This window comes from Thermobia domestica, chromosome 17 (assembly GCF_964235325.1).
Source record: "Thermobia domestica chromosome 17, izTheDome1.hap1.1, whole genome shotgun sequence".
Taxonomy (NCBI): domain Eukaryota; kingdom Metazoa; phylum Arthropoda; class Insecta; order Zygentoma; family Lepismatidae; genus Thermobia; species Thermobia domestica.
Genome location: NC_137470.1, coordinates 91,848,815 through 91,868,193, shown reverse-complemented (window position 1 = coordinate 91,868,193; position 19,379 = coordinate 91,848,815). Strand labels below are relative to the sequence as shown.

Below are 19,379 nucleotides of genomic sequence, written 5' to 3'. Positions count from 1 at the left end.
TAAATTTTCGTGAATGGTAAAATTAAAAAAAAAAAAATACATGGGAGAGATACGAAGACTGCAGTGACATCTATCAGTAAAACTTGTCCCTTTACACTAACCTTAAGCCTGAGATGGTTTTGTCATATCACTTTGACGGTGTAACTGGAAGTTCGGGAGGGGAGAGCATTTAAAAATGATTGAAAACGACCAATATTAGTGTCGAATCCATAGTTTTCGGAGTCACTAAGATGGAAAGTGACACCTCTGATGTCGTTTAAATCCAAATTCAGCCCCGCAACCTGGGAAAGGGGGAGGCAGGGTCGCTGAGATGAACAATGACAATTCGTATGCCGTGCCTCGCAACATGGGGAGGGAAGGGGATGTGTAAAATCATCGAAAATGAGATATCAAAGAGTGCTTTAGTAATAGTAAAGAGTGACTTACTAACGGATTATGTTACATTTTTTTTTAATTTAACACAGCGAAGTGGGTAATTGATACTAGTATTATATAAAAGTCACTACCCCATGCCGTAAGCGTCGGTGGACCACCGATGGTCAACTAGCGACATCTCGCCAAAAACTGGCTTCCCCGCAGCGACGATCCACGGTGAACCCTCTTCCGTTTTGAAAATTATAACACCAGCGAGAGAGACGCGACAAAACGCCAATGAACCACAAAATCACTCCCCCAAAATATGTTAAATCGCCTGTATGTGTGATTTGTTTACATTAAGGTGTCTAAAAAACACTTTAAAGAATATCAAAAAGTACCCCGGTGGGGGCCCGAAACACGAATCTTTGGATTACAAGGCGGGTGTTCTTCCGACTTCGCCACGTAGGTAAAGGAATAAATCGTTGAGATCTTTCTAATTTGGTCAATCAGAGTGATCCTTTAACCGTATATATTCGACGATAACTGTTTGGGATAAGATAAAGTGCATTCGCCATGAAATTTTATAACAAAATGACGCGTGTCTATTTACTTTATTTCATAGTTTTCCCATACTCACTTTCTAATGATCGACGACAGTTGCCATCTAATTTCATACACTGTTAAAAATACTTTCTTAAATCTGAGAAACCATTTTTTATCTGTGCACCGAGAATATCTTTTCTTAGAAACAAGAGTTTAAAACTCTCATTAGTGAGAAATGAAGAAAAATAGACGAGATTGTATACTGGTAAATATAAACGAGAAAATATACATTTACTTTCCTTACGAATGAGAATAGCCAAATCGCATTTCTAAGAAATATTGTCTCGGTGCACATATAAGAAACGATTTCTCAAATTTAAGAAATTCTTTTTAACAGTATACAATTATCGCACTAATCTCAAGATTTTTCACTTCATGATGTCGAGGCAGAGGTTATTCTTGACCCCCGGAACTCACTTTAGAAACAATTCGTCAGGAAAAAATAATATATAATAATAGCCGCATGTACATGACTGACGATAGCTCGTGTTGGTCCCTTCGCGATTCTCCGCGACGAATCGAAGGAGCGCGGAACAAAACAAAGTCCTCACTGCTACGCGGTGGTAACTTCCACACCCCATCTCGAGATACCTGTTACGACTCGACGAAACCCTGCCGCCAGTGGGACACTAGCGGCGTCGCTATATCGACGATCGACATTTATCCGCAAGTGGGTCACTAGGTGTTGGCGACGTTTACGGCATGGGGTATGTAACTCACTCATCGACGTCCAGAAAATTTATATATATATATATATATATATATATATATATATATATATATATATATATATATATATATATATATATATATATATATATATATATATATATATAAGTATGTGTGTGGAAGAAAAGAGTATTCTTCAATCCGTTAATTTATTTAACACATTGTGTGTTTAAATCTATGGTGAGAGCTCATGTGATTCGAACCACGTTACGCTGTAGGTCTAGTCTCATATAACCTCGGCTGAAAAGGGACGTTAGACTCTAAATCAACCAAACAACCAAGTATCTTGAGCCTATCGGGATACTACATACGAAAATTCTTATCTTTGTATGCAATCGTTATGAAAACAGTCGATATCCTCCCTGATCATTTAGCTTTTTTTGCACTCAATTAAAATCTCAGACACCCGTGGTTGTTTCTTATCAAATGTAAATACAGTTAGCGTACTTACCTATTTGTAAAGTTTTCTTGGTCATCTCTTGAGGACAATGGAGCGCCATCTGGAGGCGAACATCTTTCCATAGTCCCCACAGGGGTATGCATATTCTAGCGCCACCTGAAAATGAATACCAATAATTAAGAAAAGCTTCATATTAAATAATTATTTTCACATAATATTGGAAAACAGTGTTTCTTATACAGGGTGTTTCAAAACAACACCGACAACGTTTGGGAGGTGATTTCTAACACCAAGATAAGACAAGAAGTATAGACCAACTTGGGTGCACAAATGCTTCCTTTCAGAGTTATAGGCTGCCGAAAACATGAAAAAATGAACTTTATATGCCCATAGTTCCAAAACTATGATTCCTATCGATGTCGGGTCAAAACTTCGCTTAAGAACTAATATGTGCCCTATTCAAAAATCCATGTTTCAGAATCCTTAGGTACTTCCGCAACAATTTTTATAGAGGTAGTTGGTGAGTACTTCAAACTATACACCCTTAGTCAAACTGCCTCTACAAAAATTGTTGCGTAAGTATCTTAGGATTCTGAAACATGAATTTCTGAATAGGGCACATATTAGTTCCTAAGTGAAGTCTTGACCCGACTACGCTAGGTCCCATAGTTTTGGAGCTATGGGCCATAAAATTCAGTTTTTCATGTTTTCGGCAGCCTACAAATCCGAAAGGAAGCATTTGTACACCCAGGTTTGTCTATACTTTTTGTCTTACCTTGGCATCAGGAATTACCTCCCAAACGTTGTCGGTGTTGTTTTGAAACACCCTGTATTTCGTCATCCATAACTTGAAACGCCTATTTCAACCGTCAATTGTGTCGAACCCATAGTTTCCCGTTTGAAACAACTTTTAGAACGAAGTTAGTATCCACCACAAGGTGAGGTTTTATCCTGTCACTTGGATTAAAGTTCGTATTCTACTGGGGTGGAGTGTTTAAAAATTTATGCCAGAAGTTGTGTATCTTGTAGATTTTTATCATTACACTATCACTGAAATGCGTATATAAAGAGGGAAGGGAACATCAATTATTTATTGATTTTGTAGAAAGGCTTACGACTTAGTTAGGAGAGAAACATTATATAACATTCTTACAGAATTTGGAATACGGAGAAAGCTTGTTAGAATAATTAGGATATGTTTAGATGAATACCAAAGTAAAGTCCGGGTAGGAAAATTCTTATCCACAAGATTTCACGTCGAGAATGGTCTGAAACATGACATGCGTTGCCGCCATTATTATTCAACATTGGGTTTAGAAGTAAATGCAGAAAAATCTAAATACATGGAAGTCTGTCGAGATCGTAATACTGCAAATTTTAGATGTGTTAAAATATCAAATAATACTTTCGATAAAGTAGATCAATATTAACAGACCAAAACCATATTCACGAAGAAATTAAATGTCGTATAAAAGCAAGGAATTTGTGTTGTTATTCAAGTCAAAACCTTTTGTCGTCGCGATTTCTGTCGAGGATTTTGAAGCTTAAAATACATAAAACTATAATCATGCTTCTTGTGCTGTATGGTTGTGAAACATGATCGCTTACTCTGAGGGAAGAACGCAGACTGAAAGTGTTTGAGAACAACATTCTAACACGAATATTCGGACCCACAAAAAGCGGTAATGGTGAATGGCGGAAACTTCATATCGATGAACTACAGGGGTTAGCCAGCAGGTTTATGTAGGAGGGGTCCATCGTTTTTGAAGAGGGGCCAGCTACAATGTACAAAACAAAAAAAAAAAAAATGAGTTGCAGGTAGTGTTTTCAAGGCCTGAAAAAAAGGAAAAATTTTGGTTTCCTTCCGGAAAATTAAAAAAACTGTTTTTTTATAGATTATTTATTTATTTATTTATTAATATTACTTTTTTACTTTTTCTCCATAAATTATATTCCAGGTAGGTTTTATTATATTTAATCAAGAACTACTGCTCTGGACCAAACATTATATATACCTTTATGCATAACTATTTCAATTTAAGCCTTAGGTAACCAAGAAAGTTCTATCGCTTTCTTACCACCTTCGAACATCGATATCTCACCTGAGGCTAAGACGTACCTGGAGGATCAAAAATGGTCCCCATCAGCATCGGCGACCTTCTGGATTCCATCGCGATGCTGATGGGGACCATTTTTGCGATGGAATCAAGGCCATGGATTCCATCGCGATAGAACTTGGTGGGCTGTGAAGCGAAGAAGGTATCAAGGATTTGAACTGGCGTTCTCTAAGGTAATTGTCCAAGGAGTGGAACAAGTGATAATCGGACGGTGCAATGTCCGGGAAGTATGGTGGATGCGACAGTGTTTCCCCTCCAAGGCACAGAATGGTGTCCAGGGTCATCCTAGCCACGTGGGACTTAGCGTTGTCCTGTAACAGGAGGACCCCTTTACGATTCAGAAGTGTTGGCTCCAGAGTTTTGAGTTTTTCTTGAACACGACTCAACTATTGACAGTACACAGTTGCATTGATGCTCTGACCAGCTGGTAGCAGTTCTCGATGAAAGATGCCACGAGCAGTCCACCAAATACACAGGAGAACTTTCTTTTGGTGCAGTGCTGGTTTCGGCCGGGTCGAAGTGATATATGCTTTGTAGGCTCGAGGCCGGACCGCGGGCTCGGCCCGAGCCCGTGCAGACCTCTAGTACAGCATACATGCCCTTATGACCCTCTGAGGAGTTCCCATGTTCACTCTGTCTTTACGTAAGTTCACGGTGTAAGTGAACTGCCACAACCAGATAGTATGTTGGATATACCCACACCAACAACTGACCTTCGCCTTATCTCTATTCGTATTCAACTCACAGTGTGAGGGCCAATGGAACACAGACCTCCACGAAAAGCGACAGAACATTCTTGGTTGCCATTATATATAAGACTGACTTTCTTTGGAATTGTACTTAATTTCTTTAAGAGTTCCTGACAAAAATATTTATTTATTATTCGTGACTAAAACATAATTATTTTGTTAAAAGCTATATCTCACTTCCTGTTTTACCCCAAGTAACATTAAAAAGAGCGAATGAAATCCAAAGTGAAAAAATGAATAGAAACGTCTTTCATCAAATTTTTATCTGATAAAAAATGCTTTTTAAAACACTAGTTACGGCATATAAAAATATAATGTACTTACTACGTAATTAGTTTAGTACCATTATTTTATGGTAGTATTTATAATACCTTGTTAAAACGTTTATGTTCAAACTGTCAAATATAAATCGCAATAAATTGTTTAATTTGCTATCACAAAAAAGTATATCATACTATTTTTCAATCACTATGGTAAAATAATATTTTTCCATACTATTTTACCGTAAATTGTTAATTATATGTAACTTTGTTGTTTTTAAATTACTGAAGCGAGGTAATCTTACGACGATGTTTTAAAATATGGTCACTTGGGAGGGAGGGCAGGAAATCATTTGGGGGGGGGGTTGGCACCGATAGGCCCCGTGGCTACACCCCTGAGGAACTATGTAATTTATATCGTTTACCAAACATTGATGGGGTCATCAAATCTAGGAGGCTTAGATGGGCAGGTCATGTAGCGACAATGGATAAAAGTAGGAACGCTTTCAAAGTTCTAACTGGAATTTCAATCAAAAACGACCATTAGAAATACCTTGGCGCACATGGGATGACAATGTTAAGATGGATCTCGCAGAAATATTAATACAAAGTAGAAACTGGATCCAGTTGGCTTAGGATAGAAGTCAATGGAGAGCTTTTGTGAACGTGGCATTGAACCTCCGGATTCCATAGGACACAGGGTTAGTTAAGAGGGAAGGGGATTCACGTATATCCTACAGACCTATTCTCTCCGTGCGAAAAACGTGCATTTCAACTAGTATTTATATATTTAATTATTCATTCCACAGATTATCTAAAATTGTACTTGATTTTGAAGGTGTCCACATGGAGCATTTTATTAAGTACTGAAGCCTTAATGCCGTCAAGGAACGAGAGACCATTACGCAGCCCGTTAAGATAAGTGACAGAAAAAGGGGTACTGGTACAGTCCATTGGTTTTGCTACTTAACTAATTTCCAATAAGTAAGCTGAGGTTTTGCATTTGAAAAGCCTATTCTGGAGCTTTATTTCCACATGCTACATACTGTCGAAGTCTACACATGGTCTCTTTATCATCAATCCCTCGACCAGTTCTCCAGTAATGTGAGGTCTTATGAATAAAGTTGAGCAATGTGAGTTTACTCCAATTTTGGAGAGTTTACTCCTTTTGGTATGAATAAAGATGAGAAAGATAAGCAAGCTCTTCGAATACCAGCGTCTGAGCAAGGAGTCACCACTATTGACATATGTTAGCTCTAATTTCGTATGAATAAAACTGAGACTTCTCTCATACTTCGGAGAACTCTCTCCAAAAATCTTGTTACCTTATATGCTGACTCAAGCCGTGAAGTGAAGGTGTTTTGTGGAAATGGTTGTACGCAACAATGACAGAAAATATATAGGGAGCGCAGAAACACTTTTGAAGTGGACTATAAAATTCTCTATCGCTTTGATAAAGAAATCGTGGAGTGATTAAGTAGTTATTTCCTAGGCGAAGCAAACGTAACTAGAGGCGGCTCGTACTTACTAACGAACAGAGAAGGCCATTTTTTTAGATACTTAAGCAGGGGTGCCCACAAGGGGAGGCTATGACGCAAACTGCGTCATTGAAATATTTGGGGGTGTTAAAAATCTATATAAATATGTTTGAGAGGGTGTAAAAAATAATCGAAAAGTTTTTTTTTTCATGGAAGAACACCTACAGATAGGCAATTGAGGGGGGTGCGTCATGGACATGAGGGGGGGGTGGGCACCACTGACTTAAGTGATCCTGGTTTTCAAAGCGGAGTAGGGGAGGACATAGGTATGGATCAGAGTCCTGTGTCTGTTACATTTTCAAAAGTTCTAAAGAAAATAGTAGAGAAGGTCCTCTGGTGGATTAAGTTCCCATCAACTCTTGCTGCACAGCAAGAAATAATTGCTATAGGCGCCAGAAATACAATTTTCCGTTTGTTGTAAGAGTGATCGATTGCACACACGGGGAAATTAAACGGCCTCATGAACACTGAGATGAGTATATAAATCTTAAAGGACGTTACACTTTGAATGTTCAAGCTACTTGAAATTGTGACGAGGAATTCACGAGTGTGGATGCTTCCTGGCCAGTATCTGTGCACGATTCGCGAATATGGATGAACTCAGCTTTTCGCATGGTCATGGCAGAAAACAGATCAGAAGCCTTGCTTCTAGGAGATTCTGGGTACATTATTGCTCCTTGGCGTATAACTCCTTTCCGCAATCAAGCTACAACAGAAAGGAAATTCAACAACTACTTCACCAGGAATCTCGTTATAAGAAGATTTTTGGGCTAAGTGAAGGACCGATTCCCTATTCTGGGAAATAAAATATTGTCAACCAGTAAAGTGCCTTCGGTGATTCTAGCCTGTTTTGTTCTATATTAAGATGCGGATTTTGGTATTGTTGAGAGAGAGTTTGAAGAAGAGAATGCCATTGTGAAGCAGCGTAGGTTCGAATGCCGGTAATGTTAGACTTGCTGACTGAATTTTCATGGCTTTCCCTAGTCCCACCATATGAACTAAGGATAATGCTTTCATCAGAAGCTCTGTTCACTTCTCCTTTCTTTCTTATCCCACGGAAAGTTTAAAATTTGATGGCCTTTATTGATATGAAGACCAAAAATATATTTAAATAAGATAAAATATAAATAAAATTACATATTTATTGGATTCTTTCATTAAATATATACAGTATATATACTTAATTGGACGTTAAAGCGAAAAATCTCGCTCGTGTTCCCTCTCACGAAATTGACGACTTCGCATTATTAGCGCATGAAGCTTATGTGAGGAAATACTTTCGAGAAAAATAACAGCAAAAGACATAACATGAGAAATAAATTAACAGTACGAATTGTAGGCTGTAGGTTAAATCTTAATTTTTATCTCAGAGGGAGACGCTTAAACACATCCATGGACTTCCCGGGGTTCGCGGACCCCAGGTTAAGAATTCTTGCGTTATTGTAAATTATCATATTGTAACCAGAAATAGTGTAACTTTAGACTAAAGTAGGCTTACCTTCAATCTTTTAAATAACAGGATTGGTATCACTGTTCATTAGCTCCACTAGTTTTTTTTTTTTTTTTTTTTTAACGTTTAGTTTTATTGGCTTGTTTCATGCCCTCTTCAGTCCATTTTCTTCTTAAGTCTGGCTTTTATGCTAGTTATTTCTTATTCAACTGCGATTCCGTGACAGGGACATCAAATGATTCTTCATATTTTTCCTAAGGTCGAAAATGCAGATACTTTCTCTTATTTTACTTCTGGCAACATGGATTTACTAAACATGATTCAATAATATCTTATCATATTCACAAATGCTGGCAAAGAGTCATCCTTTTTACCAAAATCTTCTGTATCAGTAATTTTTAACACGTTTGTTTAAATCACATAAACATCTGACAAACTACCTGCTTGTCCGTCTCGGCGCGAAGTGGAGCAAACTCTATGAGCATGCTCAGGTTATTTGGGAGTAAGTTCTCTCAACTATGATTGGAGAGTTTGCTTATGAAACAGAGCTTCCTCACCTCACTCATGAGCAAAGTGAGCAGAATCAAGACTCCGTTTTATTCATAAGACCCATGGTGTCTAGTTAATACTGGATTGGTACGTATTATTTATTTATTTATACATATTTCTGGACATTTATGGCCTTAAACCCTCGCCAAACATACGTATGACCTCGCCGAACACACTATCTGTGGAAGGGGGTAAGGAAGAAGGGAATGGGGAAGACAAGAGTCCATCTGGGACCTCATGTTAGGTACCATACGGGAATTCGTCTCGTAATGTCTGGGCTGAAAAAAAAATACACGTTTAAGACCGAGCATCCACAATGGCAATAGAATATTCGTAATATTAAAAAAAAAAAAAAAAAACACAATGAAATGAAATCTTTGAATTTTACGTCCCACACGTATGCCGGATAGGCTAAAAGAGTTGATTGTGAGTTTAACATCGTTTCAGCAGCGATGTTATATGAGACGGAACCTACTGATTAACGTGGAATCCAGAGCTTCCGCCGGGAATCAAACCCGGATCTCCCATGCGAAAAGCGAGTACGCTAACCGCTTGGTCGCAAAGCTCACTAGGCTAAAAGAGACGGTGATGGTGATAAATAAATAAAATGGTGGATTGAAGTGGGAGGAAATGGGAGAATCCCGAGAAAACTCACGCACACGGTGTTTGTCCACCACAAAAAACTTGGCGCGAGCTGGGATCGAACCAAGAACCCCGTGCACCAGAGGTGAACGCTCTACCACTGAGCTAACGCGGTCCTTGAGTAATATTTGAGAACCAAAGAGCCACCTAAAGAGAAAAGTCGGGCTTCCGAAAGAGATTTGTCACAAATACTGTATATGAGACCAAAAGAGAACCCCTCTATCATTGAAGAAAAAACTATATTATGCTGTTTTCTTGTAAAAAAAAACATCTAATTTTGGTAATAAATTAATGATCATAGATGCATCGCAGTTTGCGATAGGATACTACTTTAAAAAGAACGCTGATATATATATATATATATATATATATATATATATATATATATATATATATGACTTGGTCTTATTTTCGGGGAAACGCGATATAACGAACAAAGACTATGTAAGATAATTTAACAAAACACTCTTTGGGCTCAGCGCTATCGTTTATATTCTACGTGACTTTTTTTGTAGTTTGAGGCTTCCTCGCTGAGACTTTGACATTCCAGATAAGAAAACCGTGTAGCTCCTATTTTCTGTGATTCGCACTCACTTATATTCTGGTAGCCCTTGCACTTATCTTTGAGTGTGCTGCTTTGATGCACAAACACAGACAACAAAAAAGATCACGCTTGCTACAATTACGTTAGACTCGAAATTCTTTGTGTGTATGAAGAATTCTACAGTCACGGATCACGAAGTTTATCACTCGTTTCATCGCCGCTAGTAATAATAGGCAGGGAACCCAGGGCTAGAGAGCCAGAAATAACGGGAGATAGGAGCCCAGGTAAAAGCCTTTTAGCTGGCGTAACCCTTCGTCTACTCCAAAGCCAGGAAGTTATTAGGGTTACACTAATGAGCCTAACTCTTGAACTGAAACGAGTAAAGATAGCTAGAGCTCTTATCTAGATCGAGGTTGTTAATGGAATAAATCCGTTAACAGCTTCTCAACCTTCTTTGACTGACGTCACTACTGAACGTCAACGACATCGCGACACATTGGTTTGATTTTTTATTAATAAAAACGTAAGTTATAATAGTTTAAGACTATAATTTTCCATAAAATAGTGACTGTACGTAATAGTGAGCACTGTTGTTTCCGTGGGAGGCGTTGAGTGGTACAATCTGTCTCAAGGCTGATTTTAACTTAAAGGTTTCATGATTATTAAATCCTAAAATTTTGCGACTTCTATGGACTCGCAAAATTCTAGAAGTTACACATTGCGTCGTTAGATGACAGTAAACAACCTGCAGCGTTTGGAATCTACCGGACGAAACTGAAACTTCTGCGCGTGAACCTCCTGACTGTCTTCAGTAAAGTTCAGTTAAGATTAATGATTCACAGAAACTTAAAAAATGCTTTGATGCGTCCATGTGTGTGTCAAGTATTTGAGATGCAACACACTACTAAAATTCGTGAACAAAGTGAAAATGACACGATATGCTCACAGTGCAGCCGTGGATTTTTTTTTGGGTTTGATTCTCGCGGCCGGAAGCACTGATGAAAAACGCTATCAACGAAACTCTTCAGTACTGAACAAATTCTAGATAGGTGCTGAAAATGAAAAATGAATCTATTCTATCCCACGATCTTCTACTTGTAAGGTCAACGTGTTATCATCTGTTGTCTAGATTTGGAAGCATTAGAAAATGATAAAACTGAGAAAATCTGTCAATCCAGCCTTCATAATCAGCAGTTGTGAACACTTGGCTTTTCTTACTTTAAACAAACGACAAACATCTGGTACGAAACATACGCACATCCTGACGTCATTGCAAAAGTCTTCTTATCTTTCTCATGTGACTTGTTCAATTCTCTTCCATCACTTGACTACGATTGCCAATCAGAAAAAGAAATCTATTTCTGCCGTGTCAGCATTAGGCTTTATGAGGTCATTTCTTTCGAAACAAATTATATAGTATGCGTATAAATTCTTGAAATATCTTGAATGACACTATAGGCCTATTCGTATTCAAGAGCATTTTCTCAGTGTCAAACTTCGCGCGATCCCTGGTTTGATGGTATAAAGGTTAATTCACAGATAGGGTACTACTGTGTATGTCCGTACCTTGGTCCACGAAGTTTCTATTCAAGCTGTAACACTGAAAATTCATTGTGTTGTCTGTTTCTTTCTTTCTTTTTTTTAATTCTCAGCTGACGTGCAATGTCTGTGGCGTTCCCTTGCCATGCACCGACAGTACCGCCTTGAAAAGAAACCCTTCCGGTCGCGGCTAGACGGCCGTGATCCTTCGGCTTTCCCTGGAGTACCCAAAGCGACACATAGTTCACCAAAACCAAGAACGACGTCTTTCTCTTTGCAATCCATCTCTGGAAATGGCTTCGAAACCAGCAGCGGCAGGGCATGGGTACAGTATGAGTGAATAGTCGCGGCCATGGACACGACATCCTATGTGTGAATTAGCCTTAAGAGGTCATCTCCCGATTGGAAAGTAAAGAGTTCGATCCTAGCACGTAATAAAGCAATTACAGTAAATCTGTCCAAATGGTCATTCTTCGCCAGATAAGGGAAATATTAATGAAAAATGCAGCAATGCGTTGCATAACACAATCAATTAGTTTCAAGAAAGGCCTGCGCTGTGCAAAACTGCGTTATTTGAGGTACATTTACCATATGTTTAACTTGAATTTCTTCATCACAAATTTAGAAAGTTTTAATTAAAAAAAAAAGTAAACTGAATAATACAGAAAATAATTTTTACACACATTTTACGGGATGTGTATATGTGTGTTTAAAAAAGATTTTATATACAGGGTGGCCCAAAAGTAGGTATACAGTACCGTACTGATCCGCTTATTGCATTTTATATAATTTCTTATTGTTATCCATCAGGTAGACTTAGTTTCTTTATTATTTGTTCTTATGTCTTTTTACTTATATCTTAAGCTCAGAACAGCCGAAGCAAATAAACCTATAAGCTAGAATGTTACACTTGATCAATGCAGGGGTGTATATCTACTTTTGGGCCACCCTGTATATATTTCTTCAAGTGTGAATGAAGAATAAAGTGCTTCTGTTTTACCTCCCACGGTTATGCCTTCTATGCTAAAGGAGGCGGATAATTAATTCAAGTGAATGAACATGAAATAATTACTGCAATGAGAATGTGGAAGAAACGGGATATACTTTTGGAAATTTCATGACGGCCTTAGGGTGAGGTCCAGGAAATTGACCTATTACCCTTCTCCGCCCATTACATGGTAGTGAAACAGATATTTTTTCTGAAATCCAATGTTGCCAACAAATCGAACTCCATGACAGCTCTCAGCTAAAATAGGAGGGGGTGAGTAAAAGCTGATCTCCGTTACTTGAGTAAGGAATGAAATGTTTTAAATATTTTGGTGAAGAAAAAAGTAGCCTGGAAGCTGCGAGTCCTTCGTGTTGCTTTGTTATTTGACACTTCAACAGAATATCTTTCTTCTTCCGTTAAGAAGGAGCGAACCATATGTGCAGGCCAGTTGGTCAATGTTTGTTCATCTCCCTGTTCTCTATATAGAAAGAATGAAATAAACAAAGAAGGCAAGAAATGCATTTTGGCATTTTTTTAAAAGATAAACATGAATGCATCTTTTGAAAAAAAGCACGAGGAAGATTTTAATCTATATAAAAGTATCTTCAATTCTAGTCGAATAATAATATCTGAAATGCATGACGAAGAAGTAACTTTCTCATTTACATAATAGATAAGGCAACAAGATATCAAAAATTTACGAATAGTGTCTCTCAATTATATTTTATATATAATGTGTTTATTTTTCCCTTCCCTACTTTGGAGTGTGCATTCTTTTAAAGTTATAAACATGAATACATCTACTAAGAAAGAAGGGTGGGATTTTAATCTATACAAAATACTCTTGAAAGTATTTGAGAACAGGATCCTGAGAAGAATATTCGGACCCAAGAGGAACGAGAATGGGGAATGGCGGAAGCTTCATAACGAGGAACTACATAGTTTATACGGTTTACCCAACATTGTTAGGGTCGTCAAGTCTAGGAGGCTTAGGTGGGCAGGTCATGTAGCTAGAATGGAAGAAAGTAGAAACGCTTTTAAAGTCTCGACTGGTAGACCCATAGGAAAACGACCATTAGGAAGACCTAGGCGCAGATGGGAGGATAATATTAAGATGGATCTCGCAGAGATAGGAATACAAAGTAGAAACTGGATCCAATTAGCTAAGAATAGAAGTCAGTGGAGAGCTTTTGTGAACGCGGCACTGAACCTCCGGGTTCCATAGGCCATAGAGTTAGTTAGTTAGTTAGTTAAAATACTCTTGAATTCTAATCAAACAATATCTGAAATGTATGATGTAGAAGTATCTAACTTTCTCATTAACATAATAGATAAGGCAACATCAATAGCGTAGCCAGGATGTGTTTGGGGGGGGCAAGTGCTGTTATAGGTACATATAGAGGAATTACAAACAAAAAATATATAAACTTAAAATATATATATATAAAAATTACAAACATCAAAGTACCAAAGTACATTGCCGGACCTCTTTGGGGGGCGACCCATATGCCCCCCTTCTCTAAGCCACTGGGCAACATGAGGTCAGAAATGTATGAATAATGTATTTTAATTATATTTTGTATTTTATTCAATGGGACGAATCGTGGATAATTTTCAGTCAAGATTTCTCGTTGCATAGTTCTTTGAACTTCCGGTTGTGATGTGATTTTTAGTACCAGGAAATGTAGTTTTACTATTATAGTTATTTTTAATATGCTTTGTTTCGGATCGATTTCCGATCAAGCGCACATAGTTTTCACAGTTTTAAACCTACATCTTTAGACAATTGAAAATTTACTTGAGTTAAGAAACAACAATCCTAGGTTTAAAACAATGTGTTGACCACACATCACACAACTTGTCCTTGTTAGTCCTTGGTGATCAGTAACATTTGTAAATTATTATTTTTATTACCGCTAATCATAAAATTATTTATTAAGTGGCTCAAGAACTGGCGTTCACGGGAAGAGTATATTTATGTAGAATATTTAAAATGTGTATCATATTTGAACCATCTTTTCGCATTTAGAACAGGTATTTGAATCTAAATTAAATGATAAAAGCTTAGGTGACCCAGTGCTATTTTCAAAACCTGATTTTGAAGGGTTTAGCAGCTTTCAATATATTCTATTTTTTAACCCTTTCCCCCTAGAATATACCTTTAATGAAAGTGACATGAAAGAAACCTCTTCCCAAAAATGTCCAAAAAAGATTTTATGAACAAAACACATCCTAGAGTATGACGTCATTACTTAATACTTTGACCGTTTTCTGCTCAAAAACACAAAACGCGCTTTGTTGTGTGTTATAGTATATTAAAAGACTAACTATTCCCAAAATTTCAGATTTTTTTTTATCCAGGCCTGTTGGAGATATTGGACACTGAAATATGCCAAATTGGCATAATTCCCCAACTTTAAGATTTTTTTTCAGACTTTTGGGAGCAGCTACAGGTCTGTAAATTTTTGTATATTAACTTATGACCCCGGACTACATGCACACACAAATTCAGACCTCTACATCAGTTGTTTTTTCTTCCCAAACATGTTTTCAATGTCCAAAAATATTCCTACTGTAGGCCCTGATTTCACCCCCTTCAAAGGTTTTAGGAAAAATGTTAAGAAATCAAAGTTTTAGCTCTGCACGAGTTGGAGACGTCCAGCAATTTTCAATTTGGTAGGACAAATGCGTGCTGATATATTCAAAACAACGTAAACGCCTAAAATCGAAAAAACGCAAAATGGCGCCAGCTCTTGTGTCGCAATGGGAAGTTGTAAAAATAATTAATTGTGGTTTTGAAGTACCCTGGTATAGGATAAACATTCATGAAAAAATTAGATTTTTTGGAGATGGTGGAGCTGCATATGGTTGATCACAGAATGGATTGAATCATATGTAACCAACAAAAGCAAAGCAAGTATCACGTGTTTATTTTTACCTTGTCACGTCAGTCATACAAACACGGATTGAAAAATGAGTAATAATCAATATGACGGTACGTTTCGTACGTACTTCTATTTAATAATGATTTCTCTAAAATGTACGATCAACATTGAGATACGTTTTTTTTTTCGACAATACGGCGGAAAAGCATCAAAGGATTATTGTTCAACAATATGCGGAAATCATTAAACACGCTTAATGACTAATGGGTAGACAAGAATATACAAAATACTGTAGAGCTCCTTCGTGGCTAAGCGGTTAGCGTACGCGTCTTTGGCGTGGGAGATCCGGGTTCGATTCCCGGCGGGAGCTCATGTGGTTCGGATTCCACGTTAATCAGTAGGTCCACGTCTCATATAGCCTCGCTGCTGAACGGGACGCTAAACTAAAATCAACTCAACTCAACTCAACAAAATACTGTATTATTGGCGCAAAAAACAGTGGATGGGAAAGGTTACGTTACTGCAGTTGCAGTTGCGTGCGACCTTCACACACACAGCAACTTTTTATTTATTTACAGTGAAACCTCTCTAAAGCGGACAGCCGTGGGGAATCAAAAATTGTACGCTATAGAGAGGTGTCCACCTTCAAGAGGTTTCAGTATTTTGTTGTGTAAATTAGTGAGCAAGGTAATATACAATTAGAAAAAAAATATTTTTGCATGAATCACGTATTTACGAATATAACATGCATTATCCTTTGTCATCCAATACTCTGTTCGAGGCACAACATGGAAATAACATGTTATAGTTTTCTGCACTTTACACTTATCAGTACTTCCTTCGTTTTCAGTATGGCGCTTTAAATTGTGGGGTAATTGCAGTCCTGAAGTGTCCTTTTTGAGACAATATATATACCTGAGCGCAAAAAATACTAAACTTGTCTTGTGGTTGGTTAGAGATTCCAATGGGACAGTAGCATAACGTGTCATTCCTAACGGCGGGCAACTGTCAATCACTTTTGTGTCTAAAATAGCTTGGGTGGGAGCGGGATGCAAGCAAAGGACATAAGGGTGTTGTTAAACAAAGACGCTTCATCTGGGTTGCTGACCAGACATTTGAGGAGGCAAAATGTTTTCACAATGCTTCCTTGGTGACACATGTATGAATTGCTAAAAATGTATTTTTACTACACTTTTCAACTTATTTTTTAGAAAAAGTGTCCGTAATACGGAGGTAAATAATACCTATAAACAACAGAAAAGACTGTCCGTGTCCGTACTAGAGAGGTCCGCTTTAGAGAGGTTTGCCAATATGTGTTTTCCTATTACAGTGTTTGGGGATTACAAAATATGTCCGTTAAGGGAGGTGTCCGCTTTATAGAGGTGTCCGTTAGTAGAGGTTTCACTGTATTTATTTATTTTTATGGAGTAGTCGAGAGCTCTATGTTATAAATAAAAATGAAATCTTTCAGTTTAGCGTCTCACGTTTATGCTATTTAGACTAAATGAGACAGATGACTAAGGCATGCGAATGATGATGGAAGACTTGCTGGAATGAGAGTGTGGGAGGAAACGGCAGTATCCGGAGAAAACTCATAGACACGATGTTATTTACCACACAGAGAGCTCTGTATTAACCGTACCAATGTTTCTATAGTGACCACAGAGTGATTGCTAGAAAAACCCCGAGAGTTATTTTCCATCAATGGGGTAGGTATTTTTTTCTTTGGGTATCCGTAAAATTTATTGTAAATAGCTCCTAAAGGAGAGATTTCACATAACCGATTTGTGGTTGATCCTGTTGAACTGAGGTCATTCTCGGCTCAATCAATTGTATAAACAGAACTTCGACTGAATTTCCTACTGATCGAACACGATGATTCAACTGTCAACTTTGGGGCCGCAGTGGCACAGTGGTAAAGTTCACATCTGGTGCGTGGGATTTCTGGTTCGATTCAAGCTCGCGACAAGTGGGCTTTGTGGTGACAAATACTGTGTATGGGGGTTTCCTCAAGATTCTCCCATTCCTTAACATTTTCTTCATTCCACCATTTCATTCAGTCTCATCATCACCGTCTCTTCTAGCCTATATGGTGTTACAACGGGACGTAAAACTGAAAGATTTCATTTCATTTTCGACTATCAAATGAATTGAAAGAGGTCTCATGTTTTGAGGTCGATTCTATCTGATCGACGAATGCAGTCGGGTAGATCGTCTAATGAAAACATCTGTCGCTTATTCGGTGGAACACAGGAATGTAAAGCGCGAATTCAAATCACATGTACAGTATTTTAAAGATAACGGACAGTTTTGGAAATAATGATTTGATATTATTTCTAGAATTACATAGGTTGGATAAAAAGTAGTGGCAATACTGTTCCACGTCAGAGAACTACAGAAGTTCAGTAGTTGATAAGGGATTGAGAGGCGATGAAGTATGACGAGTGGTAACAATTGTGTATTATTCAGTCAAAAGTAGCAACGTCGTAAAATAGAGAATGAAAGTAGAAGTGCTATAACAATAGGTTTCGAAAAGACGAACAAGGTGTGTTTGTTCAAAATTGAAGTGCCACGTACGCCAGGGGCGGATCCAGAGGGGGGCGATCGGGGCGATCGCCCCCCCCCACAAGAGGAAACTTTCTTATTTTATATATAAATAAACCCATCCATAACAAGTTTGGAGCTCTTAAAAGTAGCAGTATTACCGCCGACCGCCCCCCCCCAGAAGTCCGTCCTGGATCCGCCCCTGACGTACGCGCACTGCACAATAATGTTCTAACGGACTTCGTGACCACCTTTCCAGCAAAATAACGGATCCACTTCGCGGGAAGTATTACTACACAACAGAAGCCATCATCAATACCATATGGTAGTCCCTGCAGGGCATCGCTAAAGATTGATGCGCTGACGGTGTACGATGCCTTTCACACGCATGCCAGAAGGTGACAGGGATGCAAGATATATAAAATAAAAGGTAGATCCAGTTTGCGTTTAGCGTTCTGATTGGCTCCCTGTCCATAATGTCGTCTGGAGGTATCGGTGAAGATTTTCTCGTTTGCCTGCCTGCTACACTTCACGCTTTACTCATAAAGCTTGATTTAAAAGAACATAATTATGAACAAATACAAAGAATGATTCTTTTCTACTTACAGATTAGGTAATATAATTTCAAAACTAAATAAATATATAGTCTACCGTCAATAATAATTAATTATCTACATAAATACAAAAATAATGTAACAATGTTTGCTCTCTAACACTTCCTAGACAGCTATTGTGTTAAAAGTGTCCTTTCGCTTAAAGCGGGAAATCTACAACCGTCGAAGTTCTTCATTTTTAAGGAATCGATGGTACATTATTTCATTTCTTTTGTTTACTGTATAATTACAATGAGCTGCCGCACAATTAAGATGGCCTTTGCCCTTGAAACAGTATACCAACTAGCGTAGTTGCTTAAGCAGTATTCCACTTGTTGTACTCTTGAACGATACCTCCACATGACGTTACCGGCAACTCCTTTGTGGCTAAACGGTTAGCGTACGCGCCTTTGGCGTGGGAGATCCGGGTTAGGTTCCCGGTGGGAGCTCATATGGCTCGGATTCCACATTAATCAGTAGGTCCCGTCTCACATAGCCTCGCTGCTGAAAGGGACGTTAAACTCAAAATCAACTCTTGTTTTCAGAAGCTTTATTATACGGTAGCAACTATTGAGGCTGTGTCTGGTTTTGAACGATGTGGTATAGTTCCACAACATCCAAACATATTCACCGATGCAGACTTTTTGTCATCTACTGTATCAATTTTCTAAAGCGAGTCGGAAAACGGTTCTAGTGGTTCCGATGATGAAAATATACTTTCAGTTGCAACAAACGTTTCCCCATCTTTTGAAATTCAACAATCAGAAGCTCACTGTTCATCAAAAGACACCATCACTTCCGGACTGTCAACGTCATGTTGTCCACTAATTTCAATAAGCCCTCCATCAGCAGCCATACGTTCCCCAATTGTTAAATGTAAAACCACTTTCGG

General features: G+C 38.1%; 1 protein-coding gene across 1 annotated transcript in view; it reads right to left on the bottom strand.

Moving 5' to 3' along the window:
* Positions 1–19,379, bottom strand: part of wnd (Mitogen-activated protein kinase kinase kinase 13 wallenda) — a 328,345-nt gene that overhangs the window by 168,989 nt on the left and 139,977 nt on the right. The window contains exon 3 of the mRNA XM_081743652.1: positions 2,141–2,245. Within this exon, the coding sequence (XP_081599778.1) occupies positions 2,141–2,232 (92 nt within the window). The 5' untranslated portion in view covers positions 2,233–2,245. The remainder of the gene's footprint in view (positions 1–2,140; positions 2,246–19,379) is intronic.